The sequence below is a fragment of the Neofelis nebulosa genome, chromosome 3, assembly GCF_028018385.1.
Source record: "Neofelis nebulosa isolate mNeoNeb1 chromosome 3, mNeoNeb1.pri, whole genome shotgun sequence".
In the NCBI taxonomy this organism is placed as follows: Eukaryota; Metazoa; Chordata; class Mammalia; order Carnivora; family Felidae; genus Neofelis; species Neofelis nebulosa.
The window spans coordinates 161,371,256-161,392,671 of NC_080784.1; the positions used below are offsets into that span (position 1 = coordinate 161,371,256).

The window sequence follows — 21,416 nt, forward strand, 5'->3', positions numbered from 1 at the left end:
TGAGACAACCAGCAAAATTTGGATAAGATTTGTAGATTAAATTATTGTATTAGTATCAATTTCCTGATTTTGAGAACTTATATTATAAGTATGCAAAAGAATATGTTTAGGTCTGCAACAGACTCTCAAATGTCTCAGGGAAAAAATATGTAGAGAGAGGGAAAAAAACACAAAGCAACTGTATAAAGTTAACATCTAGGGAATCTAAGCGAAATGTATACATAAATTCTTCATGTAACTTTTTAAGTCTTAAAATACTTTAAAGGTTCAAGTTTAAATACATAGAGAAACCAGCTCTCATGGAGCATATACATATAAAACATCTAATTTTCAAGAACAGAATAAGCAGGAAATCCTTTTATAGTTTATCGTGCCTCTTAAGGCTTAGTTTAGTCTAAAAAGTTACCTGATTACAATCCAGCATGCTTCTTGCCACAAGTCTGGGGTGATTTCATCATCATCCTCATCATATTGCATATCTGCAAAAACCAAAAATATTGTATTCATGTGCATATCTCACTCCTATGGTTTGAAGTAGCAGAAACACATTTACTCTCTGCTAAATAAAAAACAATCCTTTTACCCTTCTTCAAAAATCTCAATTAATCGAGTTATTACTAACGTATAATATACATAGGTATACATCTACATATACAAAGGTCTACGTCACATAGGTATTCTCCCAATATACAGAGGCTACAATTACAAAAGTTCAGTGTAAGTTGTGTGAATTTGTTTAATATTCCATCTTCTCTAGAAAGTCCATGTAATTCTCATGAATAGCTAACTGTAATAATAACTAGGAGCAAGCATGTAGTCCTCTAGTCAATAAGCTCCTCAGAGGGGCACCTGGGTGACTCAGTCGGTTAAGGCGACTGACTCTTGGTTTCCACTCAGGGCATGATCTCGTGGTCATGAGATCATTCCCCAAGTTGGGCTCAGTACTGACAGCACAGAGCCTGCTTGGGATTCTCTTTCCCTCTCTCTCTGCCCACCCCCCACCCCTGCTCACATGCACTTGGGTACTCTCTCAAAATAAATAAACATTAAAAAAAAATAAGCTCCTCAGAGACTGGAGGAACAGATTAGGGTAGGGGAGTAAAGCCAGAGAAGTGTTCCAATAGCTGGGCAATACCTTAAGGTACAATGGTCTATTACAACAGCATTTCATACATGTAAAGGTGTGACAGACTGTATTTTCTGAAAATGGCCACAACTGTATCTTCCATTTCACATGGTCTTTTATAATGTCATCTTGATATGCCTAGCATCAAGATACAGGGTTTATGTTTCCTCCCCTTAAATCTGAAGGGTTTTTGACAGTGCCAAAACTAAGATAATGCAACTAAAACCACACTACATGACTTTAAAAGCTATGTAAGAAAAGGCAACACAGCTCCACCCTGTCTGCTGAAACACATGCTTCTGGAGCTTTGAGTGTCCGTTAATTAAGTTCTACTACTCTAAGGCTTGTTTAATGTGAGGAAGCCCAAACCATACGGAGAGAACACTTATAGATGGTTCAGTCAGCAATCCTGGTCCTTGAGTCCTTCTAGAAATGTGAATAAACACTCTAGATCATACAGCCCACAACTGTCAACACTCAGCCTTTAAGTCTTTGCACTGAACCACTGACATCATGGAGCAAACATGTCATTCCTACTATGCTCTGTCCAAATTCCTGACCCACTGAATCCATGAACACACTAAATTAGTTTTCAAGCAGCCAAATATTAGGTTATGCAGCAATAGTAATATGAACAATAGGACATTTGAAAAATCAGAGTGCACTGGTCCTCTGATATTAGTCTCATCTTCTTATGTAAGAAGGTAAATGGGGGTGCCTGGATGGCTCAGTCAGTTGAACGTCCAACTTCAGCTCAGGTCATGATCTTGCAGTTTGAGTTCGAGGCCTGTGTCAGGCTCTGTGCTGACAGCTCAGAGCCTGGAGCCTGCTTTGGATGGATTCTGTGTGTGTCTTTCTCTCTGCCCCTCCCCGACTCACACTCTGTCTCTCTCTCCTTCAAAAACAAATAAAACATTAAAAAAAATTTTTTTTTAATTAGTATGTGAGGGACGCCTGGGTGGCTCAGTCTGGTTAAGTGTGACTCTTGATTTCAGTTCAGGTCATGATCTCATGGTACTCAGATCAAGCCCCCCCCCCCCCCCCGCCCCCAAACCTCACTGGGCATAGAGCCTGCTTAGGCTCTTTCTCTCTCTCTCTCTCCCTCCCTCTGCCCCTCCACCACCCACTCTCAAAAAAAAAAAAATAAAAGTGCTGTATTTTTATATTCTGACATATATGCAGTCTGCAAAACTTAAGAATTTTCTATTTTAAAATTAACACACATGGGGCGCCTGGGTGGCTCAGTTGGTTAAGTGTCTGATTTCAGCTCAGGTCATGATCTTACAGTCCATGAGTTCAAGCCCTGCATCAGTCTCTGTGCTGACAGCTCAGAGCCTGGAGCCTGCTTCGGATTCTGTGTATCCGTCTCTCTCTGCCCCTCCCCTGCTCATGCTCTGTCTCTGTCTCAAAAATAAATACATTAAAAAATTTTTTAATTAAAAAATAAAATAAAATTAACACATATATTCAAAATAAATTATGTAATAAATGCTTCAATGGACTGGACTGACCCCTATACATGGTGGGAGGGGTAAGACAAAGGTATCTAAAATAGCTCAGAGATACCCAGCTTTGATGAAAGATTAGAGGCTAACATCACAGCCACAGAGAAGCAAATAAAAAGGTGGGAAAGGGGGAGAAATAAGGAGGTCAGCTTTAGGTATACTTGTAGATCATTTATCCCTTTAAATACTTGTAGTAAACAACTGGATATAAACATAAAGCTCAAATAAGAGTTCTAAATTACAAACAGGTGATAATTATTAATAAGTGATAATTAATAAGGTGATAATTGTATTAATATTACAAACAGGTGATAATCATTCCAGTAGAATATGGAAAGCTTATGTAGAGAAGACTGAAGGGGGGAAATTAAGGAATACCCCTATTAGAGTCATGTGAAAAGAAATGAATCCATGAATGAGACTCATTTACTCATTCACCTGCTCATCAAATATTTACTGAATGTATTTACTGTATCCCAGAGATATAGTAAATCTTCAGCTGTATCCTCAGATTATCACCTACTGTGGGGGATACAAACAAGATGAACTCAATTAACAGGAAGAACAAAGTGATATGGACAGTCCTAACCAAGACCTAAGGAGGTTAGGGTAGACTTCCCAAAAGCTGAGCTGAGCAGCAATCTCACATAAGAATAAACAGGAGTAAACCAGGCAAAAGAAAAGGGGTGAGACGGGAGGAGTAGAGATAGTAATATCTCAAACAGAAAAAAATTTTCGTGAAAGACTCCAAAATGAAAGATATTCAAGGAATGAAAGAAGGCCAATGTAGCTGAAGGATGGAGTGTGAAGTTGGAGTGGTAAAAGACACTGTTTTTTACCAATAGAGAACCATTCTAAGATTTTAACAAAGGTGTGGCTAGATCAGATTTCATTTCTGAAAGATCACTATGGCCACAGTATGGAGAGTGAATTGGAAAGGCAAGAAAACTGGAGCACCAAAACCATTTGAGAATCTGGAGAAGTAATCTAGGCAAGAGATAGTGGTGGCCTGAACTAGAAATTGTGGCAGAGTGAACAGAGAAATGGCCAGATTTGACATATTTAGGAGGCAGAACTCTTAGGGCTTGGTGGCTCATTAGATAATAGGGACAGAAGAGAGGAATCAAGAATGACGCCCAGGCTTCTGGCTTCAACAACAGAAGAGGGTAATACTACTCATGGAGATGGAGAACACAGGACAAAGCAGATTAGGAAGACAGATAAAGAAAATAGATGTTTGGGCAGTGACAAATTTGAGAAGCCAGGGGCACATCCAAGTGAATTTGTCCACTGGCATTACATATCCAAAACATATGGACTGGAAATATAAATTCAAAGTCATCCACAAATAAATGGTAACTGAAGCCATGGAAAATAGATGAAATCCTCCAGAGAGAATATGAATAGTATAAGAGAATGAGAAGGAAAGTCAGATAGGTAGGAAGAATTGAGAGATGTGGCAGAAGGAAGGAGTGAGTTTCCAGGAGGATGTCAACGATGTTAAATACCACAACGGAATTTAAGGTTTAAAATGTTTTTATTTTTATTTTTTAACGTTTATTTATTTTTGAGACAGAGAGAGACAAGGCAGAGAGAGAGGGAGACACAGAATCTGAAACAGGCTCCAGGCTCTGAGCCGTCAGCACAGAGCCCAACGCGGGGCTCGAACTCACGGACCGTGAGATCATGACCTGAGCCGAAGTCGGACACTTAACCGACTGACCCACCCAGGCGCCCCCTTTATTTTTATTTTTGAGAGAGACAGAAATCCTAGGCAGGCTCCATGCTCAGCATAGAGCCCGATGCAAGGCTCAATTCCACAACCCTGGGATCATGACCTGAGCCAAAATCAAGAGTTGGACACTCCACCAACTGAACCACCCAGGCACCCTGGGTTTGGATAATCTTTTAAAAAAAAAAAATCCCTCTGATTTATCACTTGAGAAGTCACTGACATTCTAACTAAGAGTTGTTCTAATGTAGTGGCTTGAGTACAATGAGATTATAACAGGTTGAGAATTTGAAAAATGGGAATTGGAAACTTTTTTTTTAAGAAGACTGGCTGTGAATGAAAGGAGAAAGGCAAAATATTAGAAGAAAAGTAAACAAAGAGTTTAAGGACAAACAGAAAAACGTTTTCTTGAGATCAAGAGATCTAGTATTTCATATAGAAAAAGAAGCCAGGTGAAAAGGAGTGTCTAAAAACTGATGAAGGCATTATCTAATAAAGATATCAAAGGGCACAAGCAGAAATGGGATGTAGACTCAATGCTGGAGCAGACGTGATAAATGAAATACCTTTAACTTTCTTTCCACAGGGTTATTATACATTGCTAATGAGAATATAAACTAGTACAATCACTATAGTGGTTACTTGGCACCAGCTAACAAAATGTTAAACATGTGTATTATTCAAGCTGACAATTCTGTATCTAGGAATTTCTCTGAACGACATACTTGCATTGGACAAAATGACGAGTGCAAGATAATTCACAACAGCACTACTTGAACCAGAAAAAGACCGGATATGACCCAAATACCCATCAATAAAACACTACTTACGGTATACCCACACAAACCAGGAAGGTGTGAAAAAATCTGAGGGTGCTCATGAGAATATCCCATATATACAAAACATATATTATATATAAAATATATGTCTTTACTGAGATATATATATCTCAAAAAATGCAGAAAAGTATGAGTGTTACCTTTTGTCTGTAAAAGGGTAGACAACAGAATCCCATTTATGTTTGCTTTAGTATGCATAAAGCTCTCTGAAGAGAGAATCTAAGAACAGAGATTACCTACTGTGGAAGGGACTCACATTAGATCGTGGACAAGAGTTAAGACCTTACCCTTTAATATTTTTATATGTTCTACCTTGTGAGTGATGAGAATACATTATGCAAAATGTCAAACTAAAAAAACTTCAAATTTTTTTCTGAGCTAGAAGAAATCTAATGATATTTATAAATTTGTAGACTCAAGATCTGAGACAGAGAAGTTTAAACAGTAGAGTTTATGCTCTTCTTTTTCTCCATGAAGTAGCTGCGGAAATAAAGAGAAACATGAGAGGTGGCCACAGGAGTGGGAGTCGAAAAAAAAGTGAAGTCTGAAATAGAAGCTGTGAAAAATGGAAGACTGAACTTTAAAAATACATAATGAGGGGCACCTGGGTGGCTGGCTCAGTTAGTCGTAGGACTCTGAGCAGGTCATGGTCTCCCAGTCCGTGGATTCCAGCACCACGTGGGGCTCTGTGCTGACAACTCAGAGCCTGGAACCTGCTTGGGATTCTGTGTCTCCCTCTCTCTGCCCCTCCCGCGCTTGTGCTCTCTCTCTCCCTCTCAAATATAAACAAACATTAAAATCATAACAATACTAAAAATACATAATGAAAATACACTAGATTTGACTAAGAATTCTACATGTGAAAAGAAAAAATACATATTGATCCCACTCAATAAAATACCTAACACCTGAAAACTACCATCCTGTGGGAAGAAGAAATTTAAAGATCTTTTAGGACAATATAGTCATTTGACAGTATGAAGGAATTTCAAAAGAGACCAACCCCTCCTCGCCTCCCCGACCCCCCATACACGCTATATTCTTTTACCCTGCTTTATTTCCTGAGCCTAGCACAATACTTGGCACAGGCTGACACTCAAAAATTCAACTATTCAATAAATCCACTGTGGCCCTGGGGGAAATCAAAAACGGAGTCCTTTGCTTCAAAGTACAAACAACAGAATTTGTCTTACTGTTCTGCGCGCCATTTCAATATGGAAAAGCGGCGTATGAGATTTACCCAGGAGCAGAAAGAGGAGAGAACAAGATTCCCCTGACCAGGGACATCAATGCTACGTTCCCTGCACCCTCCATCTTTCATAATCCCAGCTTTGGACCCGGCCTGGGGAATTTTGGGGGCATGACCGGGAATACTTAAGCGACGAATGGGAGGAGGCCGCAAATTCTCAATTAATTCAGCTCCCCACTTTTCCCTCCTTAGATGGGTCGCCTCGGAGTGTTCTGAGTAGACACCTACCCTCGTCCGCGTCATACATATTGGCAAAGGGTTTCCAAGTTCCCAACTAGAAATCCGAAAAAACCGAGCAGCGGCCGCCAGCGCCCGAGCGTGAGGCGAACTAATTTCCGTCTCCGGCGTTCCCAGAATGCTCTCCTTTTCAGGCCAGAGGCCACGCACAAAGAAGCCAACGTAAGATCTGCGCCTGCGCAAGTGGTAGGCCGAGCCTAGGTAAGGGTTATAATTGCGCACGCGCAAATCGTGGGCCAACGCCTCCTCTGGCTGATTGCGAGGAAGGCTCTCACAGTCGGCGCATGCCAATTAAAGTTTATTTTTTTATATCCTTGCACGATGACACCTGGAAAAAAAGAAACAAAAAGATGTATTGATAAAAGGCTTTAATTGGGACCATGAGTATGCGGCATTCGATTTTTCTTTGCAGTTTTAAGGACCAAAAAACAAGTTTTTAAAAACGTGTTTCATTAAAAGGTTGCGCCAGCGGTGGCGCATAGAATAAGCCCGATAGTAAAACCCTCGCTGGCCTCCTGCCCACCCAGCTCAGCTTAGGTCGCCGGTGCTTTTGCCGCAGCTTTGAATGGGTTTCCAGGCCTCAGATTCTTCATCTCGAGAACCCACAGGAATAGAAACGAAAGGAGACGAAATGTGTCGGACAAATAACAGCCCTCAGCTAGTCCTGGGTTTACGTCTCGAATTTAACACGCACCTCGGACCCCAGTGCGCCTGCGCGCGCGTGACTCCACCCTCGCCCTTACCCGTGGCGGTGTTCCCCATGCTGCCTGCTCGCCTGGCTTGCAGGCGGCTGTGGCCCTTCTTACGGGGATCTGCTCCCACGGTAGCGCGCCATGGCACTCAGGAGCAGCTTCTCGAGAGATGTGTGGCTGCCTCTTCCTCCCAGCACCCATCAAACCTGGGACGTAGGCTTTCTCGTGGCTCAACGGCAACTAGGGATTACGAAGGAAGAACTGACATGGAAGAGCATTTTTTGTTCCCCGAGTACGTCTCGGAGCCCGAGCCCGCACCGACCCTCGAAGAGCAGCTGCGAGAGCTGCAACAGCGGCAAGAGGAGGAGGAGCGACAGAAACAGCAGCGGCGGGAAGAGCGGCGGCGGCAAAAGCTGCGGGACAGGAGTCGACAACACCCGGTCGTGGGACACCCGGACCCGACGGTGCCACCCAGCGGCCTGAACTGCTCGGGCTGCGGAGCGGAGCTGCACTGCCAGGATCCCGGCGTGCCCGGCTACCTCCCCAGCGAGAAGTTCCTCAGCGCAGCGGCGCAGACCGAGGGCGGGCTGGCGCGGACCGTGTGCCAGCGTTGCTGGCTCCTGGTGCACCACCGGCGCGCTCTGCGCGTACAGATGAACCGCGAGCAGTATTTAGAGCTGGTGAGCGCAGCGCTGCGACGGCCGGGGCCCGCCCTGGTGCTTTACATGGTGGACCTTCTGGATCTGCCTGACCCCCTTCTACCGGAGCTGCCCGCGCTGGTGGGCCCCAAGCAACTGATCGTGCTGGGGAACAAGGTGGACCTGCTGCCCCAGGACGCGCCCGGCTACCTGCAGCGGCTCCGGGAGCGACTGTGGGACGACTGTACCCGCGCAGGGCTCCTTCAGCTGTCTAGCCACCGAGGGCTACAGCACGCTGGGGAGGACGGGCCGCGAGACGAGAAGGAGAATTCGAAGCCTTCTGCCAGAGTCCGTACGGTGCTCAAGGACGTGAGGCTAATTAGCGCCAAGACTGGCTACGGAATCGAAGAATTGATCTCAGTGCTTCAGCGTTCCTGGCGTTACCGCGGTGACGTCTACCTGGTTGGCGCCACCAACGCTGGGAAGTCCACTCTCTTCAACACGCTCCTAGAATCTGATTACTGCATCGCCAAGGGCGCTGAAGCTATCGACAGAGCCACCATCTCCTCTTGGCCTGGTGAGCCTTAGGAGGCCCGTCCCCTTCCTTTTGTGAGATGCTGAGAGTCTTATCGCGGGCACTTAGTTTATCCTTCCTTAATGTCCGTCCACCAGGGGCTGTCTGGAGTCTTCCCTTTAAAAATTCTCTCCCTACTTTGGTCACACCTCTCTTTTGTGTCAGCCTAGTGCTTGGAATCTTGTATGTTAGAGTAATTTTCTCATGGAGCACTTCTATGTTCCAGTCACTGTGCTAGGCACTGTAGATGAACCGGGGAACAAAGCAAGAGTTCCTGCTCTCTTGGAGGTTTCTCCGGTAGCTTTACTTATTTGTATGTTTCTCTGGAAAGTCCTTCGTTTACTTTTTTTTTTTTTCCTTCTTTTACTTTCTAAAGCTCACTCCACCCTCTCAGTCTTATTCTCCATATCTTGTTTATTCATAAGATCAGTATACTATACACATTTAACATTTGAATAATTCACTAATGCTATATGATGTGACTCAGAGAAAAAGTCAACTTTGTGGTTTCGGGTTTTGTCTTTTTAATTTTATTTTTAAGTAATCTTTACATTCAGTGTGGGACTCGAACTCACAACCCTGAGATCAAGAGTCGCAGGCTCCACTGACTGAGCCAGCCAGGCACCCCTCAAGTTTGTGATTTTAAGAAACTTCTGTAGGGGTGGGGCGCCTGGGTGGCGCAGTCGGTTAAGCGTCCGACTTCAGCCAGGTCACGATCTCGCGGTCCGTGAGTTCGAGCCCCGCGTCAGGCTCTGGGCTGATGGCTCGGAGCCTGGAGCCTGTTTCCGATTCTGTGTCTCCCTCTCTCTCTGCCCCTCCCCCGTTCATGCTCTGTCTCTCTCTGTCCCAAAAATAAATAAAAAACATTGAAAAAAAAAATTTAAAAAAAAAAAAAAAAAAAAAAAAAAGAAACTTCTGTAGGGGTGCCTGGGTGGCTCAGTCGGTTAAGCGTCCGACTTCGGCTCAGGTCATGATCTCACGGTCCGTGAGTTCGAGCCCCGCGTCGGGCTCTGTGCTGACAGCTCAGAGCCTGGAGCCCGAGTCCGATTCCGTGTCTTCCGATTCTGTGTCTCCCTCTCTCTCTGACCCTCCCCCGTTCATGCTCTCTGTCTCAAAAATAAACAAACATTAAAAAAAAATTAAAAAGGAAAAAAGAAACTTCTGTAATTGCAAAACAGGTCCTTTTGTGACCCTGTTTGTATTTAACAGTTTGCAAAACTGCCTCAAACCAGTGTTTCAAAACTGCCTTGAAACCAGTGTTTAGCTTTGATGGGCCGTATTTCTCTGTCCAGGACTTTAGTTAAATTATACACAGAAGTGCTCTTATACTTAATGATAGTACAGTGAAAATGAAAAGAAGGGGAAAAAAGCAGGTCTGCAGATTTGAGATTCAAATCCAGGTTGAGCCTTTGAGCCAATCTCTGAGCCTATTTCCTCATCTGTAAAAGTAAGAATTATTTTGTCACGAAGGTTCCGTGAAGTAAATCACTGTACCCAAGACAAGGTAGCTCCTCAAAAATGTAGGTTTTTCTCCCCTTATTCTCTGTTCTTTTATAATGTTTATAGGGGCACCTGGGTGGCGCAGTCGGTTAAGCGTCCGACTTCAGCCAGGTCACAATCTCGCGGTCTGTAAGTTCGAGCCCCGCGTCAGGCTCTGGGCTGATGGCTCGGAGCCTGGAGCCTGTTTCCGATTCTGTGTCTCCCTCTCTCTCTGCCCCTCCCCCGTTCATGCTCTGTCTCTCTCTGTCCCAAAAATAAATAAAAAACGTTGAAAAAAAAATTTTATAATGTTTATAACAATATATTTATTCTTTGGTATTTCAGGTACTACATTAAACCTTCTGAAGTTTCCTATTTGCAACCCAACACCTTACAGGATGTTTGAAAGGCAAAAAAGGCTTAAAAAAGATGCAACTAAAGCTGAAGAAGATCTTAGTCAGCAAGAGCAACATCAACTTAATCTTTTGAAAAAGCACGGTTATGTAGTAGGTAAGCATCTTCTTTAGAAAACTCTTGTCGGGGCTATGCTAAAAATTTTTGTGGAGCAACATGGAATACAGCTGTCTGGGGCTAGCCAGTTTTTGTGGCTACTGGGAAGAGACTACTTTCCCAGTTCTGGAACAAAGAGGCCCCTTTAGAGGCAAAGCTACTATTTGGAAACCCAGAGTTCACTGTGCTGATACTTGGAGAAATCCAGGGAAGGAAACCTGCAGTAACTGCCCACCAACCATTGTCAGCAGTAGAAGCATTTTCACTAAGAAACAGCACCCTCTCCTTGCAGACCACCAGCACAGGTTGTTGACTGCATGCAGCAGCTTTAAATTAGATTTTCCCTCCTTGGGGCTCCTGGGTGGCTCAATCGGTTAAGGGACCAATTTCGGCTCAGGTCATGATCTCACAGTTTGTGAGTTCGAGCCCTGCTTCAGGCTGTGTGCTGACAGCTCAGAGCCTAGAGCCTGGAGCCTGCTTCAGATTCTGTGTCTCCCTCTCTGTCTGCCCCTCCCCCTCTCATGCTCTGTCTCTCTCAAAAATAAACAAAAAAATAGATTGTCCCTCCTTTACTAAAAATATTTTGATTTGGGGCTCCTGGGTGGCTCAATCGGTTGAGCGTCCGACTTCAGCTCAGGTCATGATCTCACAGTCCGTGAGTTCGAGCCCCGCATCAGGCTCTGTGCTGACAGCTCAGAGCCTGGAGCCTGTTTCAGATTCTGTGTCTCCCTCTCTCTCTGACCCTCCCCTGTTCATGCTCTGTCTCTGTCTCAAAAATAAAACGTTAAAAAAAATTTTTTTCTCCTTTAAATATTTTGATTTGCAGCACTTTCCACCCATCCCCCCACCTGGTGTACACAGCTAGCCACATACTTGACCATTGTAAGAGTCTGACTCCCACTGCCTTTGAAAAGAGGGCAAGGGTATCATTGTAGTCTTGCTTCTGTACACCGTATTTAGTCTAAGTAACTTGTTTGAGGCAAGTAAGAAGAATAAGAATTATCTGTCTGGAGTCAAAACCTTCAAAGGAGTGACTAATAGCTTAACTATAACTTGTTCTAGGAAGAGTTGGAAGAACATTCCTATATTCAGAAGAACAGAAGGATGAAGCTGCCTTTCAGTTTGATGCTGATTCCCTTGCCTTTGACATGGGAAATGAACCTGTTATGGTTGCAGATAAATCCACCAAACGAATAGAATTGACCCCACAAGATGTGAAAGATGCCCACTGGTTTCATGACACCCCTGGAATTACAAAAGAAAATTGTGTATGTATTTGTTGTCTTTTAGAAATACTTTCAATTGCACAAGTATTGTCTTAATTGTCAGAACACAGGAAAGGAGGTATTCTTTCACTTCAGACTCACTTCTCGTTCCTTCCTAGAAGCAGTTCAGGGTGATCTATCTGCCACCAAGATGTGTATTCCATTTGGTAGGCTTCACTGCCAACATATTTGTGTTATTGTTGTTGTTACCTTAGTTATTAGGGAGACATTTATAAAATCCTAAATCTTGAGGTTGGAAGAAAGCGTAAGTATCACTGCAGTCTAGCCACCTATTCTATGCTTGAATTCCCTCTAAAACTGTCCATCCAGCTCACACTAAAGTAAGGAGTGACTCACCACCAGCTGAAGCAGTGTCCCCTCATCTCCCAAGGTAACCCCATTTGGCTTTGACCTACTCTTTGGGTTGAGCTGAACAGTCTCCCTGTAACTTGTACCTATTGTTCTTCAAATGGACCTGTATGGACTAAATGCCTGTTACCCTTGCTAGACTTTGAACTACTTTAATGTGTAATGTCCTGTCTTTTCCTCACTCTATACTCTTCACCTTCATTAGTTCATCCAACAAAACATTGAACATTTACTGCACTGACATAATCCAGATAATTTGTCTGTTTCTTGCAGCTCTTCTCCCTGAGAGAATAGGCTTATCGTCTCTCTCTCTTGCCCTTATTACATCTTTTTTTTAATGTTTTATTTTTGAGAGCATGCAGGTGGGGAAGGGGCAGAGAGAACGACAGAGGACCTTAAGCAGGCTCTGCACTGACAGCAGTGAGCCTAATGTGGGGCTTGAACTCATGAACTGCAAGATCATGACCTGAGCTGAAGTCGGACACTCAACCAGACACTCAACTGACTGAACCACCCAGGTGCCTGCCCTTAATACATCTTTTTAATCCAATTGCAGGATTTCCCGGGCAACTTTGTTTTATCTCATTAAAGTTAGCCTATATTCCACACACTCATTAAATCTCACAACTTTTTATTCATTTGCAGTTTTGATAATCATCCAAGTCCTGGATTGACTGGTATGCATCCAGGATATAGCCTTACAACAGATCCATTAATCAGTTTCCTTTGAATCTGGTCACTGACCCAAGTTCCTGAATCGCCTAATTATGTCTGTATGCCTGTGAAACAACATTGGTGTCTTAGCTTCTTTTCCTTCTTTGCCTTATGTGGATCACTTAACCGTTTAATTATCAGAATGATACTCTTATTTAGTGTCCCATGTCACAGAATCATATAGATTTTTTAACATTTTTGCACTCCCACAGTAATTGCTTGTCACCCGTCTCTTCACAATCTAGAACTTCAGAGCAACTGGATTGCTTTCTGGTAATGTTCCAGCACTTTCACTTCACCAATGTATTCTTCAGGGGTAGCAGTTATTTCCATCATTTATACCCTCTTGTCAAATAGAAAAGCAAGAATTTGCTAAATATTCTAGCCAGCAGAATGAGACCCTCAAAGTTTTAGAACTAAAAGGTCTCTGGCAGTCTGCTTCTGTGTCAGTTTATTGCTACATTTATTAGATGCTTTAAACTAGTGTTTCCCAAACTGATTCAAGGTATTCTGTTTTGAAATAAAAGTATTAAAGCCTCTGCTAAAAAGTGTTAAAAGGTTTCTTTACTGCAGGTGGCTTTTAATGTGCTTTTTTCAAACAAATGCTGAGGAAAAGTACTTGCAGCCCCTTGTTATGTATTTTTTTGTGAGGCTCTCTAGGTTTCACATATTCTTTATTTCCTTATTTTTCTTAAACAAGTTCACAAAAGTTCTTTATCCATTTTTTTTTTTTACCTTCTCTAATATTTCTCATCAAAAAAAATTTTTTAAGTAATCGCTGCCCCCAACATGGGGCTCAAACTCACAACCCTGAGATCAAGAGTCACAGACTCCATTGACTGAGTCAGCCAGATGCCCCATAATATTGCTCTTTTTTAATCAGATTTTGATTCTTTAAATCTTACCAAAATCTTGTTCTTCTTGGCTTTCCTTTTCCATTTTCTCTAGTCTCTTTAAGAACTCTTCATCCTTAGAAGCCAGAGGATTCGTTTTAAAAAAAAGAAGCAGCAGCAGCCAGAGGATTCATAACTTTTTCTCATTTTTTGCTGAGCATTTGGGGCAAATGACTAGAATGCAGAAAAAGGTTCTTCAGAACTCTTTACCTGCTCCTAGAATGAGGTGACCATTTTGCATTTAATGCATGCATACTTGCCACTGGGATATAAGTAGTATTTTGCCTTACCTTTAGCTGAAACCCCCTGCCCCCCAGAAGCCTTGATGGAGAGCATATATATGCCATCTTGGAACTGACTCATCAGTTGTTTTCAGTTCACACCAGTTTTGACATTTGAGGGATGCTGCTCACATAGAAAGTCTCATACTCCCATAAAGTTGTTTTGCCATTACTCAATATTAAGTTGTGAAGCAAGAGTAGAGCCATCCATAAATTGATTAAGACAGAATGAATATAGTAATTTTATATGCAGCAAATTCTGACATATTTTGGTTTATTGTGAAGTCCGAAATATTTTTTTACCTAAGAGGTAAATCAAAATATATCATATCTTCAATAAAAGTAATTCTTGGGGCACCTGGGTGGATCAGTTGGATGAGCCTCCATCTTTGGCTCAGGTCATGATCTCCCAGTTCAGGAATTCAAGCCCCACATCGGGCTCGCTGCCATCAGCACAGAACCTGCTTCGGATCCTCTGCCCCGCTTCTTTGACCCTCTCCTGTCTGCACTCTCAAAAATAAATAAACATTTTTTTAAAAAGTAATAATTCTCTAAAAAATCTACCCTTTGCTTTACAGGTTTTAAACCTTCTAACAGAAAAAGAAGTAAATATTGTTTTACCAACACATTCCATTGTTCCAAGAACTTTTGTGCTTAAACCAGGAATGGTTCTATTTTTGGGTGCCATAGGCCGCATTGATTTTCTGCAGGTAAGAAAAGTCTGCACCATTAAAAAATGACCTACTGGGGCACCTGGGTGGCTCAGTCAGTTGAGCATCCAGCTTCAGCTCAGGTTGTGATCTTGAGATTTGTGGGTTCAGGCCCCACATGGGGCTTTTTGTGCTGACAGTGTGGAGCCTGCTTTGGATTCTCTCCCTCCCTCTTTCTGTCCCTCTTTCTCTGCCCCTCACCTGCTTGCACTTCCTATCTCAAAAATAAACATTAAAAAAAATTTTACAAAAAAATGACTAGTTTAAGGATACAAATATGTGAACAAGACTGGCAAATGTTGATAACTAGATCATGACTGTTGAGGAGGTTGGTATCCTTTTTGTTTGTTTGAAAATGTCCATAATGAAAACTTGGGAAAAAGAAATGGGGAGGAAAAACAACTAGTAGGTCTCAGAAACTAGATCTTCATTAGGATATTAAATGCCCCAGACAACTTGGCATGGAGAAAAGTTACTGTACCTATCCTGTGGTATTGTTTCACATGGAAATCATAGGTCCAACCTTAGGTGTAGGGTTAATGTGCATTAAATAAATCCCACACTTTAAAGATTTTCTTTTTAAAAAAATAAAGATTTTCTTTTTAAGTAATATTAATACCAAATGTGGGGCTCAAACTCACAGTGCCCTGATCAAGAGTCACATGTTCCACCAACTGACCCAGCCCTGCACCCCTGTCACACTCCTTTATATCCCATGAAATGTATACATTTATGTATGTACTTTTTTGTTTGGTATTCAGTTACTTAGCTTCATTCTGGGGATTTTAGAGTATTTATAGAACTGTTCCCTATTTTCCCAAAGTGAGGATAAAGGGAAATGAAATGTGGATGTATCCAACAACACTAAATGCAACTTGCAAGTTATTGCTATAGCATATTTCTTGGGTTTTGTGTTTCATTAAAACCCATAGAACATTAATATTTTAAACCTAGCTTTACACTGGGACAATTAGAACATTTACTTATATTTACTTATGTTTCCTTATAGATTACTTATACTTATTTACATATCCATTTACTTATAAAAGGAGCTTGATTTTTTTTTTATTGATTGTACATTGTAATGTGCTGGTTTTGCAAGTTTTTCATTCTGTAAAATAACTTCTTTTCTTCCTTTCTTAAGGGAAATCAGTCAGCTTGGTTTACAGTTGTGGCTTCCAGCCTCCTTCCTGTGCACATTACTTCCTTGGACAAGGCAGATACTGTGTATAAGAAACATGCCGGTCATACATTACTCAAGGTGAGGCAACACACTTTGAAGATTGCACGGTTAGGTTAACCTCCACTGTGACAGTCCCACAGCCCTGCTAAGAAAGCCTTTCTTGGACATAACCATCTTTGTTATACAATCAGCTAGCTGTCTCCTCACCTGTTCTGGTTGAGGATTTTGACTAGCAAGTAAAATAGGTTGTAGAAGAAAAGGATGTTGTTTGGACTGATCCTAGAATAGCTACAGACTTGTGTTTTCTCTAAACTACACTGACCAATACAATAGCCACAAGTGCCATTTAAATTTAAATTAATTAATTAAAAGTAAATAAACTTTAAAATTTAGTTCTTCAGTTGTACTAGCCACTTTTCAACTGCCCAGCAGTCACATCATCACAGAAAGTTTATTGGATAATGCTGAGGGAAGAGAAGTTACAGATGTTCTCACAACTGGGGGTGCTACTTGCGTCTAGTGGGTGGAGGCCAAGGATAATGCTGGACATCCTGCAATGCACACAACAGATGCTCAAAACAAAATTCTCTGATCCAAAATGTCAGTAATTGCATGGTTGAGAAGTCCTGGTCTGGGTGGAAAAGCTCTCCTCCCAGGTTCTTAATCCCAGTTACTTAGAGATTATACTGCCTCTTTACTCCTGCCCTACCAGCTCCTTCCTTGCACCTGTAAGTATGTTACAGTTTCTCTCACCTTTTTTTTTTTTAATCTTATTTTTAAAGTTTATTTGTTTTGAGAGACACAGCAGAAGCCAGAGAGGGGGAGAGAGTATCCCAAGCAGGCTCTGCACTGTCAGTACAGAGCCCAGTGTGGGGCCCAGTCCCACAAACCATGAGATCATGACCTGAGCCAAAATCAAGAGTCAGACACTCAACCAGCTGAGCCACCCAGGCGCATCCAGTTTCTCTCATCTTTAAAAAAAAAAAAAAAAGAAAGAAAACGAAACTTGGGGTGCCTGGCTGGCTCAGTCAGTTAAGTGTCTGACTTCAGCTCAGGTCATGATCTCACAGTTTATGAGTTCAAGCCACACATCAGGCTCCCTGCTGTCAGCACAGAGCCTACTTCAGATCCTATGTCTCCCTCTCTCTTCCCCTCCCCTACTCATGCACTGCACACGCATGCTCTCTCAAAAATAAACATTCAAAAGAATTACAAAAGCAAAAACAAAAAATTCAGTATCCTTCAGTGTCCTGCTTATTTATTCCTTCTTTTTACTGTCAAGCTTGCTCCTGCTCCTCATGTCCATCCTCTGCAGTCCCCATTTGTCCTGTATCATTGAAATTGTTCTTACAAAGTTCACCAAGTACTGAGTGGGAACCGTTTTCAGCTCTTTAATAATAAGACCTGACATAGACATTGGTAATATATAATGTATAATATTTAGATTATTGGAGCCAGACTGGGTTTAAATGCTTGCTCTGTTCCACCACTTGACAAAGCTGTGTAACACTGTGTTGTACCTACATCACAAGGTTGTGGCGAGAACTAAGTTCCAGGGCACTGTTGTAACTGCTATGTGAGTGTTTGTGATGATGATGAAACACATCTACACAAATACCAGGTGCATCCAGCAAAGGTGGTTTAGTATTGATTAGTGCTTATGCAACTAAATGTAAGCCAGAACCCAAAATATACACTGCTTTCCAAAGAGGATAAAAATAAACCTGACTTGAGAAATAAATGTTTCTTTCTATCTGTATTTCCTAAGAAAGCCAGACTGAAATTAAAACTCCATTGACAGGGGCACCTGGGTGGTGTCAATTAAGCGTCCGACTTAGGCTCAGGTCATGATCTCAGGGGTGGTGAGTTTGAGCCCTGTGTCAGGCTCCGTCCTGACAGCTCAGAGCCTAGAGCCTACTTTGGATTGTGTCTCCTTCTCTCTCTGCCCCTCCCCTGCTCACACTCTCTTTCTCTCTCTCAAAAATAAATAAACATTAAAAAATTTTTAAAAAACCAAAAAACTCCATTGACATAACTGCCCTAAAGTTAATATTCCAGAGACCTGCAGGATGGGTGAATATATAAAGGCAATCAGCAATATAGATCTGTTGGTGTTTCTGCATTTAAAAGACTTTAGTTCTCCGGTTAAATTTGCTTCCTTTTTAGGTAAAACAATAATAATACATGAGTTCAAATACAGCTTGAAATTTCCAGGGAAGGAAACTTCTTAGTTTGTATAACATGGCTCTCCTAAAAATGAATTCTGTCGTTCTCTGCCCCTGTGCATCTGTATAGTTTTCAGAGTGGACATCACTGATGCTTTCCAAAGCAACTCTCCCAGTCTTCTCTGCCAGTAATGGAAACGTTCTGGGGGGTGCTCTGAGAATCATTCTTGCCTCCTGGTTTTCTTACTTACCTCCCAAATCCAAGTCAGCCCTCCCTTCTCATTATCACTGAATACAGCCTCCCAGTTCAAGCTGTAATCTGCTTTCATTAGGCTGTTTTTGAGATCCTGAAGTATTTTCTTAGCTTCCAGCTTTTATTGTCCTCCTCCCACCCCCACCCCAAATATACCTCTACAGCCCCTAAAGCAGTGGCTTCTCATGCAGGATTGACTTTTGCCCCCAGGGGACATTTACAGTTTTACACTTCTGCAGCCTCACAGCCTTCCCCTCTAGCCCCCATCAAAGCATTATTCAGCCCAAAATGTCAATAGTGCCAAGGTTAACAAACCCTGCACTACAGAGATCTTTCCAAAATACAAAGCAGATCACAGTATTCTTTTTTATTCTTATCTCTGTTCTTTTTCCTACTTATAATTCCTTGGTAGTTCCACATTACTGAGAAGTCTAAACCAACAGCTTCATCACTGACACGCACATATACACAGACTTAACATACCCTAGACAGTTCAATTACAGTTCCCTGAATTCATCATCCTTTGTCTTGTGTACATGATGCTAACCCAGAATACTTTTCCACTGAGTAACTTCAACTTTATCTCAAGATACTCCTCAGATATTGCTGCTTCCTCAAGGTTTTCCTTGACTAAAATATACTCATTACTTCTTCCTCCTCAACTGTAGTACTTGATAGATGCTTCCCATGACATTTCTTACCTTGTAATTTGTTTACATGTTATTTCCACCTTCTGATCTCCTTGGGCACAGGGACCATATTGTAACATCTATCTTTGTGTCCCTAGTGTTAAGCAGAGAAAGATTTATTAATAAATAAGTTATTATCCAGTTACTTCCCATTCATGGACACATCTATAAACAGAAGCTAAACCTTACCCATTGCACATGTACCCTTCACTTGTAATGAGGCAGGGATTAATCTTTGAGGCCAGCCAGGCCTATGAGACCTAAGGTATTTTGAAGGATGTTACTTTAATTGCCCAGTGTTACTCTGTGAAGCTTTATGGAGGACTATAAAAACAGTGTAAACTAGTAAAATAAGATTCTGCTATTAGGAGGTTACCACTGGACACATACTCACATGCAGCTCTTACATCCTGGGATCTGTAGGCTTTATCTCACCACAGGGTTCCCATGCTTTTCATTTGAACTAGAAGTGATTTGGGGTTTTCAATAGCTGAGATTATTATTGATCTGTCTACATAACTAGTGTATCGGTGCTTTACTTAATATTAGAGTTATGGGCAGTTTAATTTGAACTTCCAAACGTCTTCATTTTATTTCAATGGCAGGTTCCAATGGGTGGAGAAGAAAGAATGGCAGGATTTCCTCCTCTTGTTGGTGAAGACATTACATTAAATGAAGGACTTGGGGAATCTGAAGCAGTGGCTGACATCAAGTTTTCTTCTGCAGGTAATTGTACACCAAGCACTTTTTAAAAGGTGAATAGGGGGCGCCTGGGTGGCTCAGTCGGTTAAGCGTCCGACTTCAGCTCAGGTCACGATCTCGCGGTCTGTGAGTTCGAGCCCCGCTTCAGGCTCTGGGCTGGTGGCTCAGAGCCTGGAGCCTGTTTCCGATTCTGTGTCTCCCTCTCTCTGACCCTCCCCCGTTCATGCTCTGTTTCTCTCTGTCTCAAAAATAAATAAATGTTAAAAAAAAAAAATTTTTTTTTAAATTTAAAAAATAAAAGGTGAATAGGGACACCTCAGTGGCTCAGTCAGTTAAGCACCCAACTCTTGATCCCGGCTCAGGTCATGATCTCACAGTTTGTAAGATCCATCCCCACATGGAACTCTGCACTGATAGCGCAGAGCGTGCTGGGGATTGTCTCTCTCTCTCTCTCTCTCTCTCTCTCTCACTCTGCCTTGCTCATGCTCTCTGTCTCAAAATAAATAAATACACTTAAAAGGTGAATTAAGTGTCCTTACTGGTATTTTTATAGAAATGTGCACTTATCTGATATAAACTGAGGATTTTAAGAAATATACTAATTTAGAGGCACCAGTGGCTCCGTCAGTTATACGTCTGACTTCGACTCAGGTCATGATCTTCGACTCAGGTCATGATCTCACGGCTCCTGGGTTCAGGCCCCGCATCGGGCTCTCTACTGACAGCTCAGAGCCTGGAGCCTGCTTTGGATTCTGTGTTTCCCTTTCTCTCTGCCCCTCCTCCACTCACGCTGTGTCTCTCTCTTAAACAAACATTAAAAAAAAGAAGAAAAGAAATATACTAATTTATTCATTAAATGCAGCCTACTCTGAAAATAAATTTGTACCTTTTCATAAATGCATTGTATGCTTTCTTAAAAAATAAAGTGAAAGAGACCAGTAGTCTCCTTTGGTGCTCCATTTTGAGCTTGGGGTTGACATTTTTAATAAGATGGTTGCTGACACCATTTTGTGTTCTATCACATGCCTGCATAGGTTGGGTTGCAGTAACACCTCAGTTTAAGGACAGACTGCATCTCCGAGGCTATACACCTCAAGGAACAGTTCTGACGGTCCGGCCCCCTCTCTTGCCATATATCGTTAACATCAAAGGCAAGCGCATCAAGAGAAGTGTGGCCTATAAAACCAAGAAGCCTCCTTCCCTTGTGTACAATCTGCAGAAGAAGAAAAACAGATAGAAATATGAAGTTGACCCTGTTCACACTGAAAATATTAACTATACTGGACATAACTACATATGTTAAATTGTATTAAACATAACTATAATAAAGCTTTCTTTGCTCCCTTTAAACCACTAAGGACTGTGCCTGTTTGTACTGTATTGAGTTTGTAAATACAAGTTGTTTTTTTTGTAGGGTGTGTATATGTATGTATTTGTCATCCAAATATACCTCAAAAGGAGTTCAGCTACATTCAAGTTTCTCTCACTATTTATTAAGACCAGATGTCGGGGCGCCTGGCTGGCTCAGTCAGAGGAGCATGCAAGTCTTGATCTCAGGGTCGTAAGTTCACACCCCACATGGGTGTAGAGATTACTAAAAAAAAAAAATAA

The 21,416-nt window shown here is 42.0% G+C and overlaps 2 protein-coding genes across 4 annotated transcripts in view; one reads left to right on the forward strand and one right to left on the reverse strand.

The window, feature by feature from the left end:
- POLR2B (RNA polymerase II subunit B) overlaps positions 1 to 7,545 on the reverse strand; it is a 43,619-nt gene extending 36,074 nt beyond the window's left edge. Inside the window, exons 1-3 of one of the 2 annotated variants that reach the window (XM_058722459.1) lie at positions 7,432 to 7,545; positions 6,680 to 7,016; positions 407 to 479 (exon numbers count right to left, since the gene is read on the reverse strand). In XM_058722459.1, coding sequence (XP_058578442.1) covers positions 407 to 479; positions 6,680 to 6,698 — 92 coding nt within the window. In that variant the 5' untranslated portion in view covers positions 6,699 to 7,016; positions 7,432 to 7,545. Of the gene's footprint in view, positions 1 to 406; positions 480 to 6,679; positions 7,017 to 7,211; positions 7,327 to 7,431 lie in introns of those variants that run through there. The other variant, XM_058722458.1, reaches the window with a different exon arrangement.
- Positions 7,449 to 21,158, forward strand: NOA1 (nitric oxide associated 1). 2 transcript variants are annotated; one of them, XM_058722467.1, is made up of 7 exons: positions 7,449 to 8,595; positions 10,417 to 10,581; positions 11,644 to 11,849; positions 14,682 to 14,813; positions 15,958 to 16,074; positions 19,709 to 19,829; positions 20,840 to 21,158. In XM_058722467.1, the coding sequence occupies exons 1-7, from the start codon at positions 7,449 to 7,451 to the stop codon at positions 21,040 to 21,042; spliced, it is 2,091 nt and encodes a 696-aa protein (XP_058578450.1). In that variant the 3' UTR covers positions 21,043 to 21,158. The 2 variants fall into 2 exon arrangements, with proteins under 2 accessions (XP_058578450.1, XP_058578451.1); XM_058722468.1 differs by lacking the exon at positions 20,840 to 21,158 and adding an exon at positions 20,107 to 20,786 and having other exon boundaries at positions 19,709 to 19,858.
- Positions 21,159 to 21,416: the final 258 nt, after the last annotated feature.